Genomic DNA, 14900 nt, shown 5'->3' with positions numbered 1-14900 from the left:
AACCCATAAAATGATGTGGTACCTTCTGTCAGGTCTTCAGTTTTTGCTCCCAGAATATTAGCGGCAATATTCACCATATTTAGAATGGCATCTGAAACAAAATTCAATCAGGGGAAAAAACCACGTAAATATCCTGATAAATATTACGACACCTTAAAAAAATTCTAATGGTTTTAAAAAAAATTTTTTTTTTCTAATGGTCTTTTTGCTAAACATTTTTGTAAAGTAAAATCTTTTACTAAAAGTCTTCAGTATATTAAAAAATTCAAGTCTAATTCAACATATAGTCTGAATTAGGGAAGGGAATAAGTGATATGACTTAAATTCTTAATTTACAGGAAAAACTGCTTTGTTTTTAAAAGGTTCTAAGACAAAAACAAAATGTTGGGTTCGAGCACCTGGCCAGGAAGGGGTGGTATACCTAGGTGGGCTTTACACCTGGATTGGTCCATCTAGGCCACGTAAATTTGATTCAGCCAATGGGGGTGAACAGTATCTTCGACCACAACTTCCAACTGGAGGGGGATGGCCTGAAAAGCCAGAGGTTTGCTCTGGCTCTCTCTTACTCTCTCTCCCAGCAGCTGCTTCACAGTGCAGCCCAGCCAGGGTCCCCCGACCGTGCCGCAGACTCTGGCTTGTGTTCCAAAACCTGAAACTGCCTCTAACTTTCATAAAACCCATTTGGATGACAAATCAGGCTTCGGTGTGAATTTTTTCTTGTGGGAAGCCAAGGACTGAGGTATCTCTTTCCCACAAGAGAGAGATATAACACAAAAGGTTTTAAGAAATCAAAGTTTTTTCTAAGCAGTGATTGTCTCAGGTGGAAATGGGGGAGATTATGTTTCAAGAAACGCATTAAGGTTACTAACATATGACATTGGTCAAAATCCACTGCCATCAAGTAGATTCTGACTCAGTGACACTGCAGAACAAGGTAGAACCGCCACTTCAGTGGCTTTCCAAGGTTGTAATCTTTACAGAAAATCTGCCCCATTGTACTCCCAAAGAGCAGCTGGTCAGTATAATCTTTTGTAGGGCATTGCTTTACCCAGCACTGTGCCAACAGGAATCGTTTATACTTGCTAATTAAAAAAAACAAAAAAAATCAACTCACTGCCCTTACGTCAACGCTTTCTCATGGAGAAACTTAGGACAGGGTAGAACTGCCCCTGTGCATTTCCAGACTGTAGTTCTTAAGGGGAGTAGAAAGCCTTGGTTGTCCCCCATGGAGGGCTGGTGATTTCAAACTGCTGACCTTGTGGTTAGCAGCCCAAAGGGTACAAATTATGGCACCAGGGCTTCTATATGCATTGGTAGTATGGTTAAATTCCAAAGCGATGCTACAGAGAACAAGTTCTTACATTATTGTTTTACAAATCATTGGTTAAAATAGCAACGTTCCCTGGATTATAAAGCATATATTCTTTTGTGAATAACTGTGAGGATAGGCAAGGGGCAGATTAATTAAAAGTGTAAATTACAAGGCTATAATGGTTTAAAATGGAGTAATTTTCATACTTGCTAAATCCGCCTCTTGTTCTAAGGAAAGTGATGAGTCAAAGTGGTACAAAAGTACTTAAGCAGCGGAAGGTATATGAGAACTAAACAGAATTCATTGAAAACTGATGCTTGGAACAAGGTGGCTTCCTTCCATTAATGTGACAAACATACAAAGGATGCTCATTACTACACAAAGAATTTCATTCCCAATCTATTTAATCTTTGAAATTAATCCATCAGTTTCAAGTATTTATTCAAGTATGTATTCTCTTATACTAATATATACATATATATATATATTATATATATAATACTAAGATCTGTTGGGGCCTAAGAGAGAGACATAGAATTGTCATCGCTTTCCAGTTTCCATGGAAACCAGAGATGTGAAAGACAGAAGTGATTGAGGGAAGACATAGTAGCATGCAGAGATACAGGGGATAAGACAAGTTCTAGCACATGTGTAAATACACGTTCGAGGGTAGAAGGAAGAACTCGGGATTTTCAGGCCATTTTCAAGAGTACAGGTAGTTGCTGTGTGGCATCAAGTCCTTTTGACTGACCGCAGGCAGGCCTCTGAGAACTTCCCCATAGAGTGTTCATGGGAGCAGAGCGTGGTGTTTTCACTCCCACGGAACCACTCTTAGAAGCTGAGTGCTTAACCTTTATGCCTGAGCGATCATTTTGATCTTCACAGAATTTTGTTCCATTATCTAGAAAGCTACAAAGTAGGGATGCTGTTTGCAATCATCATTAACGTTAAACACAAAGCTTGGTATTTGCTGTTTTTATATCTAAGGTCAAGCTTGCTCTTTGACCTGCCAAAGTGGGATTAGTCAAAGAGGCCCTGGTTGCAGGGGTGGACTTGAAGCTCTAACTTTTCATTAAGCAGCTATGAACTTGACCACTTGTACTACCCTAAACCTGAATTTTAATAATGACAAAAACTACAATAAACTATAATCGTCATTCCAGGAGCTACTTAATAACAAAAGCAAAATTTCTACTTTCTTAATCTATGAAAAAAAAAGTTATAAGGTTTAAAGAATGCTACCAAGCACAGCAAAAAACCTGCTGTGTTTTTCCCTCTTGAGAAAAAGCACCACTGTGAACAGTCTTTTCTAACAATATCTGGTGACATATACTGCCCAGAGGCACTTGACAGCAAAACCAGGTGTCTAACAGTTTAATAAACTAAAGCCACAGAATTCTGTTTTGGAACTAAATAAGCAATAAAACTAAGAAAAATTTACTTAGGTTCAAATCTCAAGCTGGTTTAACAAGGAGTGGTGATCAGAGTCAAACCTGACATTCTAGTCTAAGAGATCAACTCAGCCTGTTTCCACTCTATTTATTCTAAATGCGCTATCACCTTGGAGGTGGTAGCCAGGGCAAAAAGTCACAGAATCTTTAGAAAAATACTAAAAAGGAGCCTGGCTACAGAAGATTGCAGTGGTAGGTCATGTCTATCAGCTTTATGATGGCAGTCTCATGAGACTACTCAGCTCCTACTGCCTTTGTTTAACTCTGAACCTTTGAAGAAACATATTTTCAAACCAGATTTTCCAGGCTGAGCCTCAGATGACTCAATTTGTCTCACTGTATAAATTCTTTTGACACCTATAAAATTCTCGCTATAAAAATGCTTTTTTAAAAAATGAATTGTACTTTCTGGTAGTTTTTTTTTTTAACGGGGAGGGCAGGGTGAAGTGGAAGGAGGACACAGCACAGCACACCAAGGAGCATATTTCAAGATGAAGTTTCAAAAAGTGGGCTATAAAGATTATTCTATGTCTAATTATAATCAAAATAGTATATCAGCTAGACAAGTCATTGAGAACAGAGAAATAACCTCCACTGAAATGCAGTTATGTTTTTTTTAGTTGTCTAGGAGTTAATTCCACCCCCTCTCTGTGAGTTTGTTGGACCGGAAGTTATGCCATTGGTATTTTAAGTACTAGCAGGGCCAGCCATGGTGGACAGATTTCGGCAGAGCTTCTAGACTAAAAAAAAGAATAGGAAGAAAGTTCTGGAGATCTTCTTCCAAAAAGTAACCTTAGAAAAGCTATACGGATCACAATACAAAACTGACCCACACAGGGCTGGCAGATGAACTTGTGGGGTTGGAAGGCAAAGTAGCAACAATGGACTCAAGCACAACAATGCAGCAAACATGGCACCAAACCGAGCAACATTCCATCTGTTGTCACAGGGCCACCATGAGCTGTCACAGTAGTCAATAACAGGAGATAGGAACAGGAAACTGAGAATACACCAGCAGTGCTTTTCTTGCTCTAAAGCACTGCTTTGTTTTGTTTGGGGGAAGGGTGGGTGGGTAGGGGGTGAGGGAGCCTGGATGGATCCAAGGGCCTGCAACAGCAAGCACCTACACTTTTTCCAGCATTGTGGGCTACAGTACAAAATTTCTCCATTGCTAGGAGACACTAAGTAAATCACCCCCCCCCCCAAAAAAAAGGGGGTGGAAAGCCAAATAGGTTTGGGAGTCTAAGAATTCTAAAACTATGGTAAGGGGTTCTTCCTTTTCAGTAACCTATGTAAGCTGGAGAACATATTAGCGTGTGCAATTTCCTGACCTACGAAAAAAGATGCTTTCTAATAGCCCAGTCAGCTCTTCCAGTGGCAGAGTAAGACTATCACTGAACTTATAGAATTGTTTAATACACATTTAAGTATCCAGACAATATTAATAAATAAAATGGTATAGTTTTGTTTTTGTTTTCAAAAATTCCCCCAAATGACAATGCACAGTTGCAAATAAGGCACCCATCTTTTTATACCATGATCAAGTAAAGAGTTAGAAATCATACTTAAAAGAAGGAACTACAATCTTAAAAACTAGCTACTCGATAATAAATAGAAGTGAATATATAAAGTCAGGTGCTACATAAATGTCACACAAATTTCCCTTTTAGGTATTTTTAACACTCTTCTTCCCAACCCTTCAAACGTCCTCTGAAGTTCACAGTCCTGAATGGAGGGGAAGGAAGAAAAGACAGAAAGAGGTGTGACTCTTACGTCCGTGTACTGTGGCTTAGCGTATGCACTGCTGGCACTTTTAAAAAGCCGGAAGACGAAGGCTCACACTGGGATTAGGATCCAAGCAATTCAATTCACTAAGAGAACCAACAGAGGTACATAGGCAACAAGCCTTCTATCTTGCTAACATTTTTTTTAAGTTTTATTTTATTTTATTGGGGGCTCTTATCACAATCCATACATACATCCATTTGATCAAACACATCTGTACCTATATAGTCATCATCTTTTTCCAAATATTTTTTCTTCTTGAGCTCCTGGCATCAGCTCCTCATTTTCCCCTCACACCCTCCCCCATGCCTCCTTATTAATTTATAAACTTTTCTTTTTCCGTTTTCATGTCTTACACCGACTGCTGTCTGGGATAGGGGCCATACATCGATCATTGTGATCAGTTCCCCCTTACCCTCCTAGTATCGCTGCTCCCCTTTTGAATTTTACATTCTTTAGGAACAGCCAAAGATAATAAGCACATTAACATATATCCACATATACTCTTAAGAGGCACACAAAGTGTCCGTTGGCAATGGTCTTTCCTTATCTGAACTACCAGTATGCTCACATGCTAACTGGACTAACAATACACTAAACCTCTAGTATGCTAGTCACCGTTCCTTTAGTTTAAAAAACCCATCCTAACTACTATTAGTGTCTTGTTCAGTCATTGTCACCATGAAAAAGAGACAGCCTTTATATATATATATTTTAGCTAAATAAGAAAATAACCTTATCCACAAATCTTCATTGGCCAGAACTCCACTGATGGATACAATCCTTGAAACTAACATTCAAATTCCTTTCCCATACAACATATGATTACACAGATGTTCCTAACTATCAGGTCTAAAACGCATGCAGGAGCTCTTTAATAATTCTTTTCTCAAGGAAATTCATGTATTTTTCCTGTATTAAGCTGACTTTGCCTCAAAAAATGAGGTTTCATTAGATTAAAATATAACTTCCTTTACTATGTGCTTCCTTTATTTTTTCCTCTCTCTGATTTAAACTGAAAATTCAATATTGGAAGTGGGATCTTCCTAAATTGTACAAGATATCCATGTGTGCCAAAATTAAGAAGCTTTAGAAACATTTCAATAAACTTGTCATTACCAAAAGTATAGAAAAACACTAAAAAACTCACTTGTAGCAGAACCAAGAAGATTTTTTGAAGACTTATCCTCCCCAGTATTATAATCCAGTGGATAATCTGCTTAAAAGAGAAAATGAAATTTGAATGAGACCATTAAAAGTTATCTGCAATATTGTAAAAGCTCCAATTATATGTTGTCACATCAGATGATATTGATAACATACTTTATAATATAATTAGATCTCTAAAACGTGCTTATAACTAGATAATGAGATCCAGAACCCATTCAACAGAAGGATGCAAACTAAGAAAAAGAATGCTCCTGCTTATCAAAATTTTGCACTAATTACATGACTTTTTATTCAAGTTTTCAATACAGTTGACCACCCCTCTCCAGGGATAGAAAGCCTCATCTTTCTCCTTTGGAGAAGCTGATGGTTTTTAACTGCTGGCCTTGCAGTTAACAGCTCAATACATAACACACTACGCCACCAACGCTCCTGAAATGACATATACACACACCCTTTAAAAAGCCAAAGACACTAATCGTCACTCTAAAGTTACTGACCATAGTCCTCATCAAACAATTCTTGGCGCTCTGACTGATACTGGGAATCAGCAATCTCTTCATATTCTTCCACCATGCTGGTACCAAATACCCTATTAACAACAATTTGATTAAGAATTTTCAAATCAAAACTTAATTCATCTTTTCACAGCTAATGAAACAACACATCAACTTGGGTCATGTGTTTAGACATTAGATTTTAGAGTCCAAAATAATGAATGATCCGTTGTAGTTGTCATCCATAGTTTCTATTCAATTGTAAATTAATTTTTAGGGCATTTAAAAATATAATGGCCAAGTTTTTATATCAATCTAAATTATTTCTATATTTTATCATCATAATAAGAGAGCAAGCACGGTATACCCACAAAATGAAGGCTAATTTTCTTTTTAAAATCATTTTATTGGGGGATCATATAACTCATCACAATCCATACATACATCCATTGGGTCAAGAACATTTGGTGTCATCATCATTCTCCCACCATTTTTCTTCTTGAGCCCTTGGTATCAGCTCGTTTTTTCCCTCCCTCTAGAACCCTTAATAATTTATAAATTATTGTTATTTTGTCATGTCTTATACCATCCGTCTCTCTTCACCCACTTTTCTGTTGTCTGTCCCCCAGGGAAGAGGTTATATCTAGATCTTTGTAAATGGTTCCCCCTTTCTACCCCACCTTCCCCTTACCCTCCTGGTATTGCTACTCTCATTATTGGTCCTGAGGGGTTTATCTGTCCTGGATTTCTGTGTTTCCAGTTCTTATCTGTACTAGTGTATATCCTCTGGTCTAGCTGGATTTGTACGATAAAACTGGGATCATGATACTGGAGAAGAAGCATTAAAGAACTAGAGGAAAGTTGTATGTTTCCTCATTGCTATATTGCTCATCTCCTCCCCAATGGCTTGTCTCCTTCCTTTGACCCTTCTTTAAGGGGATGTCCAACTGCCAACAGATGGCCTTGGGGTCTCCACTCTACACTCCCCCTCATTCACAATGATATGATTTTCTATTCTTTGATGCCTGATAACTGAGCCCATCAATACCTAGTGATCACATAGGCTGGTGTGCTTCTTCCATGTGGGCTTTGTTTCTTATCAGCTAGATGGTCACTTGTTTGTCTTCAAGCCTTTAGGACCCCAGACACTATCTCTTTTGATAGCCGGGCACCATCAGCTTTCTTCACCACATTTGCTTCTGCACTTGCTTTGTCTTTCAGCGATCACGTTGGGAAGATGAGCATCATGGAATGCCAGGTTAATAGAACAAAGTGTTCTTGCATTGAGGGAGTACTTGAGTAGAGGCCCAATGTCCCTCTGCTACCTTAATATTAAACCTATAAATATATGCATATAGAGCTACTTCCTCGTCATATATAAATATGTGTACATGCTTGCTATTTACACCTCTATAAGTGACCTTTGCCTCCTAGTTCTTTCCTCTATTTCCTTTTACTTTCCTCTTGCCCCACTATCAATACTTAGCCTTCATTTGGGTTTCAGTAATTCCTCTAAGTTACATTGCCCTTGATCAAGCTCTACCAGGCCTCCTACACCCTTCCTTGCCATCAATTTTAGATGACTTGTTGGTCCCTTGTCCCTGATGTTGTTAACACCACTTCTTTTTTTCCCGCCTCCCCATCTTCCATGTCCCCCCCGGAACCATTGGTTCCATTCTTTTCTCCTCCAGATTGTTTATCCCGCCAATCTTGTCTAGATAGACCAGCAGAGATAATATTACGCACAAAAAACAAGACAGTGCAAAAGAAAGCAACACAAGAAACAAAATAACAAAAAGACAATGACAAAAAAAAGAAGAAGAAAAACCTGTAAATAATTCAAGGCCTGTTTGTTGACCTTTAAGCGTGTTTTCTGGTCAAGTCTGTGGGGTACCACACACTGGCCCCAAAGTCTGTATTTGGTATTCCCTTGGGACTTCCATGCTCTGCTCCCCTTGCAGTTCTGTTGCACGGTGCCCTTAGTGTTTTGCCTTGGTGTGGTGAGGTCAGATTGGGAGCAATCCCCACATTGTGTCTCCAGTGTTTTCCCCTGTAGGGCTATGGATCAGTGAGGGATGATGTGTCTTGTAGTGGGGTCGGCCCTATGGTCCTATCTATGCATTGGATGCTCTGAGCAGGACATCAAGGATTGGTGGGCCAGGATGTGCTCCACTCTCTCTTCCACCCCCTTCATTTGCTTCATGTCCCCCTCTCCCTGAGCTGTAGCTTCAGTGCTGTCCTCTGAATTAAATTCTTCTGGGTTGCCCATGTAGTTGGGATTGGGGCCGGCCCCTCAGACCTCTCTTTTGGTTCCGTTTCATGCCAGCATGTTGCATTCTGGAGCACTATACACTATACCCATAAAATGAAGGCTATTTTTCTTAAAAGAAAAAAAGTTGACATTTCTATAAAATGCATTCAAGACAATAAATAGTTTTATCTCTCTGGTATTAGATGCACAAAGAAGAAAATTATTTCTTCATATTAAGTATATGGGAATGTCACACACACAGTTTTTAAATGATTTAATGATATTGTACTTTGTATTACCTGATAAGGCTTAATGGGCAGAAATGTTCTGATCCAAAATGTGATATAAATTCCACCTAAAGAACAAATGCTCATGAAATGGAAAGCCAATATAGTACACCTGAGATTACAAAAGACTACACACATCATTGTGGATTTTTTTTCATTTTAACATTTCTAAAACTAAAGTCTTCATTTTCCCCAGCAACACTTTTAAGTTTTGCTTTCTAGCCATGCATTAATATGCCCTGCCCTGTTATTCAATATTGCAAAAGAGAAGGTTGCTAACCTTTATGTACTTGATGAACATCTGAAGCAAGAGAAATGAAAAGAAAATCAGTTTAAAGGTTTAGATAACATGCCAAAAGCAATTTTAAATAGTTTTAAATTATACAATTAAGAGTATAGATAGCAATGTACGATGGATAACATTGTAGTATTTGTCAGTCTGCAGAAATCAAAGCAGTTAAATTAAATTTTATCATCACAACCAGAAGGTCACATCTAAATAACTGTGCTGAAATAAATTAAACTAGCCTCAAAGTTACTGAAGAAATTCTGGTTGTTCAGTGACTAAAGTATTCAACTGCAAATGGAAAGGATGGCGGTTTGAACCCACAAACCACCCTTTGGGGGAAAGAGGTGGCAGTCTGCTGCCATAAAGACTGGCAGCCTGGGAAACTCTATGGAGGCAATTCTACGGTTTTATAGGGTCACCACGAGTCACCATCTACTCAATGGCAATGGGTAATATTTTAACCCAGAGGGAGGGGGGGAGTTAAATAACCTTTCATTCATGGTTGTTTACATATATATACATACACAAATCATATACATATATATATGTGTACATATGCACACACACATATATTCCCAAACCAACTATTTAAAAACGGCAACTAGAAACAACCAGTGTCTTATATTACTTTTACTATTAGAGGTATGTATTTTATATATATAGCTCTGACAGTGCTGTGGGTTAGGTATTGATAACTACTGGTTTGGCAGTTCAAACCTACCTGTTGTACCGTAGAGAAAGATGTGGTTGCGGCTCCTACACAGATTTATAATCTCAGGAACCCTACATAGGGTCACTGTGAGTTGGAATCTCCTCCATAGCAGTGGCTTGGCTTTTTTGTTTTAGAGCTATATGAGTCTATTGATAACTACGTAGCTACTAAAGAGAACCCAAACTTATTGCTGAGTTAATTCCAATTCATAGCCACCCAACAGGACAGCATGAAACTGCCCCTGAGGTTTTCGGAGACTGTAAACCATTACAGAGTAGAAAGTCTCATCTTTCTCACAAGGAGCAACTAGTGGTCTCAAACTGCTGACCTTGTAGTTTATAACCCACGAGGCCAGAAGAGGTCATCTGCATATACAGTAGTCCATATTGATTTTAAAAAAATGACTAGCATAATATAACATTCATAATTGTATGACAGCGTGTCTAAGTTGTTTTGGGGATCGCATAAATTTTTAAATGTAGTATTTTATTTCATGTTTAACATAAAACTGAAAGCTATAAAGCTATAATATCAATCTACATAAAACAAAGTATTAAATTCACTTTGAATAAGAAAAATCTATGTAAAACAATATAAACTGAAAATCAGAAGTACATATTGCTGGATTGTTTAGATTCAATTGTATGAAAGAGAGCATTTTCCAAATGCCAAACGCTCTACAACCTCCCAGCTTAAAAGGGCAAAGGCGGGGAGTTTTAATGCAGCCTTCTGTATGACACCATTAAACCATTCTTCCATCATTAACAGTTTATGGCATACACAATGATTTTCAGAACGCTTTAGCAGTATTAATTATAAAATTGAATACAAGTGTATCACCTGGCAAATAATTCTTAACCTTTTTTCCCCTCATAGTATAAAACCGTGCTCTTTCTATATTTAAAGGTCATTAAATAATTTTCAGTACTCACTTAAAAAGAAACTGAAATTTTATCTTCATTTTCCTGAACACTGTTGAATGCTTAACTGAGAACATCAACTATATTTTAAATAATAAAATTTAGCACCTGTAGACTTCAGCTAGGAATACTACAAGTTTATCCATTCATAAAAAGTTGATTTAATACATGCTTTAAAAAGTTACAGACAGTAAAACCCAGAAGGTAATTAGATAGCTGTGAGTTTATATATTTCAAAAAGAAAAAGACCGAGTTACTATTATTTTAAGGAAAAGGAAGAAAGGAAAAAGACACTTTAAAAGTTTTTTTTCTAAATCCATTTAAAAAGTTTTACTTCTACTTGATTCATTGCTGGAGAAAGCAGAAGGAAATGTGGGATATATTTGAAACTAGCATTTAGATGCACAGTATTTCACTTGATTATACAAAGAAAAGGCAAAAACCCATTGACACTAAGGCCAACTAAATAGATATTAAAACCAAAATGATGTAAGGATCATATTCTCATAAGAAATCAGACCTGCTTTAAAGATTTTGGTGATTATTAATGATTAAGTTTCAAAATAAAAATTATATGAAAAAGTGACAGTTTACATAAAAGATTACAAAATAAATATAAAATGACTAAGAATCATAGTCCAGAATTTCAAAGGAGCCATAAATGACAAAAAAACTGGCCTAGGTTTCCAACTATTAGACAGGGAGTGTTGTAACATTTGTCTCATGATATACCCAAGTAAGAACTATGTGACTACATACTATATACGTTTCCCCTTTATCAATCTGATTGATAAAGGGATGAAAGGCAGGTGTATATTCATTAGAGAACACAGTCATATGTGTATAAGCATTACCTTCACATATTTCGCATACATCTGCTCGTCTAAAGGGAAACTCTGGACATTTCTCTCGTCTCTACCATGGAAAGTACCCAACTTAATCCATTTATTGATGGGATATCTAGAAAACAGAAATGTATCTTTTTAAAAATCATAAGCCACATATTGAGAGATTCCATCACATATTGAAACCATATTCTATATTTTTTCCTCTGAAGGGAAACATATTGATTTAATATTGCCTAAATATGACAGGCCCTTGAGTTAAACATAATTCTCTTCCTCCCACCTGACTCTTCCCCAACTGAACTCTTTCCTGGGAAGGAAGACCTTGAAAAATCATACAACTACCAACTACAAGGGAAGACAAGAAGGAAAACGTAGGACCGGGACCATTTCTAGGTGTCTGAGAGCTCCCAAGTGAATTGGAGATTTTAAAACAGAAAACCATCAAGAGATGTCTTTAAAAAAGAAATTATGATTCTTCATATAATGATGGAAAAAAGAAACGGATTATAAATCTTTACCGTCATATTTAAATCTGACAAGCCTGGAATAGCTGCTCCCCTTTAAAAGGAAATCTAATATTAAAGCATAAACATACTATTTTTGTTTGCTGCAGTATTTAAGGAACACCTCAAAATAAAGAGCTCTGGTCTATAGTCCTAGGGTGGCTGTGAGTCAGCACAGACTCAATGACAGTGGGTTTTCTTCCAGGGTTAAAATGGAATACATACTATGTGTCAGAGTTCAAGGTTATCTATTTGGCAGATGGGAAAAATCGCACTTTAGAGAAAGAGAAGTGACATGAGGAAGGCTAATAGCAGAAAAAGGGCTGGAAATCTCAAAAGGTTTTTAAAATTGATTTTTAAAAACTGTGTATCAGACAACGTTGAGCATGGAGTGAGAGAAGAAACACCTTGGAAAAACTATTCATGAACAATGACAGAAGATCGATTAACTGACCACTGGCAACCTACGCAGCACATTAAGGGAGCTCAAAAAGTCCTTATGGAATGAGCAAACATCTCCACTGGGGAACAATAGTAGGAACCCATCAAATGTGTTTAAAACAAAGGGACCTTCTGAGGGTGTGAGAAGTAAAAGTAGTAAAAATACATAAATGCCTAAGACCAAAATAATGCATCAAAATGCAATGCTTCTATCACCTTTGTGGTTCTCTTCCAAATATTTTAGTGTTTATTTCTTTTATCATCCCACATGCACCCAAAGATTTTTAAATTATTTTAAGAGAAATATACTTCACGATACAAAATGAAGCATTTGTATATTCTTCAGACTTTTTAAAGAACTAGATATAATAGAGCATAGTGATTAAAAATAAGGGTTTTGATGTCACAGAGATCTAGATTTGAATCTGGCCTCTTCCATTCACAATTCATGTGCCCTACACACTTATCCTCTTCCTTGTCTGCTTCTTCTCTTATAGGGCACTGGTTCTCAGCCTTCCTAACGCTGCGACCTTTTCATACAGTTCTTCACGTGGGGTGACCCCCAACCATAACATTATTTTCATTGCTGCTTCATAACTGTAATTTCACTACTGTTATGAATCATAATGTAAATATCTGATATGCAGGATGTATTGTCATTGTTACAAATTGAACATAATTAAAGCATAGTGATTAATCACAAAAACAATGTCATTATATACTGTGAAATACTTATTTCTAATGACACATAAATGAAATTTTGTCTTGAAGCATGGTGTAGCATGGGTAACAGTCTTCACGCTGGGTACTCGGATAGGGAGTATCTGCATGTGGGCCGACCCGCCTAGAGACGGATAGAGGAGCAGTGTCTTGATTCCTGAGTTTTCCAATGGTCTTAGGCGAACGTTATAGGTCATTCAACCCCCAAAGGGATCACAACCCACACGTTGAGAGCCACTGTTCTAGGGGATAATATGCTTGTTATCAGCAATGATATATGTTATTGAACGTGAAGTGATTAAAAGTGCCTACCCTACACTAATATTGTTGCTACTGTTATAACCTGGTACATTAGAATAAAAACTAAACTACTTGAAGCTGAGAGTGACCATTTAAAATTCTTTTATTCTGGAGCAGTAAGACAGAAAAGGGCCCTTGATAAGATCTATTGGCACAATGGCTGCAAAACTCAGTTCAAACAGTCAATTATGAGCATAGTGCCAGACCAGGCAGTGTTTCTTTCTGTTCTACATAGGGTCGCCATGAGGTGGAACCAATAGCACCTAACAATATATACCCTACAGAAATCAGATTTAGAATTTACCTGTCACTGATAGAAACCAGAAAGTCTTTAGGAGTAGAAGAAAATAATTCATAATTGGCAATATCAAGTTGTTTTACTTGAATTGGTTCACAAAGTTCAATAACAAACCTTCAAAAAGAACACAAGACAATTATTTAGATAAATCAACAAAATTAGTTTGTATTAAACATGGCATTGCAGTTTACATAGCTTAAAATTTTGCTTACGTTACTCATTCAAATGCAAGAAAACAGGATTTGCAGCCTCAGGTATTCACAAAGGAACACCTAAGTATCTCCTTAACGTATCATTAGTAAGAAAAGAGAACCTATACCTAAAACAAGGCATCAGTTTTACCCTACCGTAGTCAATTTTTTCCCCCAATTACAAAGCTAATTTTCGGAGAAGAAATAGTTTCGCTAAGAGCAGGCAGTGAGAGGGTAGTTTCATGGGTGGTCTAGCATACATATATTTTAAAAGGCACCACAGCCTTTGATTTAGCAACACACTTTGGAATTTTATTTTAAGAAAAAGTTACTGTCTAGATGTCTGCCCTTGTATAAATATTTTGCTGTATTAAAAGCCTGGTTTATAATGGAGGGGGAAAAAAATCAATCCAAATGTTTAGAAGATTGATAAAATAAATCACTATTTATGGTCCACTTATACAAGGAAATACTAAGAAGTTATTTAAAATGGTACTAAAAATTACAGATTCCATTTGTACAAAATCTAAAAAATGTAAACTATAGAGACAGAAAGCAGACCTGTATTGCTTGGGGCAGGGAGTCTAGAGGGAGAAGTTACAAAACAAACTTCTCAACGGGATGGATATATTCAGTACCTTAATTGTGATTTCATAAATGTTAAAACATATTCAATTGTACACTTTGGCATGTTATAGTCTATTGCATGTCAATAGCACTGCAAGAAAGCTGTTTATTAAAAATAATGTGGAGACCTTGTATTTACCGACATGGATAGATACCACAAACTACTACTGTTCAGAAACAACTATATGATTCTGTGTGTAAAACTGGATAAAAGACAGCATGTGGACAAAATTAATATGAAATAACATCCCACACCTCGTTAAGTTATTATATCAAATAAGATTATAAAATTACATGTTAA

At 37.0% G+C, this 14900-nt stretch overlaps 1 protein-coding gene across 8 annotated transcripts in view; it reads right to left on the bottom strand.

Moving 5' to 3' along the window:
• The window catches only part of SUCO (SUN domain containing ossification factor), an 84786-nt gene that overhangs the window by 21652 nt on the left and 48234 nt on the right, over window positions 1–14900 (bottom strand). For 4 of the 8 annotated variants that reach the window (XR_012779051.1, XM_075527568.1, XM_075527576.1 and 1 more), the window contains 7 exons: window positions 13788–13895; window positions 11526–11631; window positions 9031–9051; window positions 8763–8818; window positions 6216–6307; window positions 5699–5767; window positions 23–91 (listed from right to left, as the gene is read on the bottom strand). Coding sequence is in view for 7 of the 8 variants with exons in the window: in XM_075527568.1 (XP_075383683.1) it covers window positions 23–91; window positions 5699–5767; window positions 6216–6307; window positions 8763–8818; window positions 9031–9051; window positions 11526–11631; window positions 13788–13895 (521 nt within the window). In the remaining variant the exon portion in view is untranslated. The remainder of the gene's footprint in view (window positions 1–22; window positions 92–5698; window positions 5768–6215; window positions 6308–8762; window positions 8819–9030; window positions 9052–11525; window positions 11632–13787; window positions 13896–14900) is intronic. The other 4 variants (XM_075527585.1, XM_075527532.1, XM_075527551.1 and 1 more) reach the window with 2 other exon arrangements.

This window comes from Tenrec ecaudatus, chromosome 1 (genome assembly GCF_050624435.1).
Source record: "Tenrec ecaudatus isolate mTenEca1 chromosome 1, mTenEca1.hap1, whole genome shotgun sequence".
Taxonomy (NCBI): domain Eukaryota; kingdom Metazoa; phylum Chordata; class Mammalia; order Afrosoricida; family Tenrecidae; genus Tenrec; species Tenrec ecaudatus.
The sequence above is the reverse complement of the archived record's forward strand: the minus strand, read 5'-3'. Positions and strand labels throughout refer to the sequence as shown.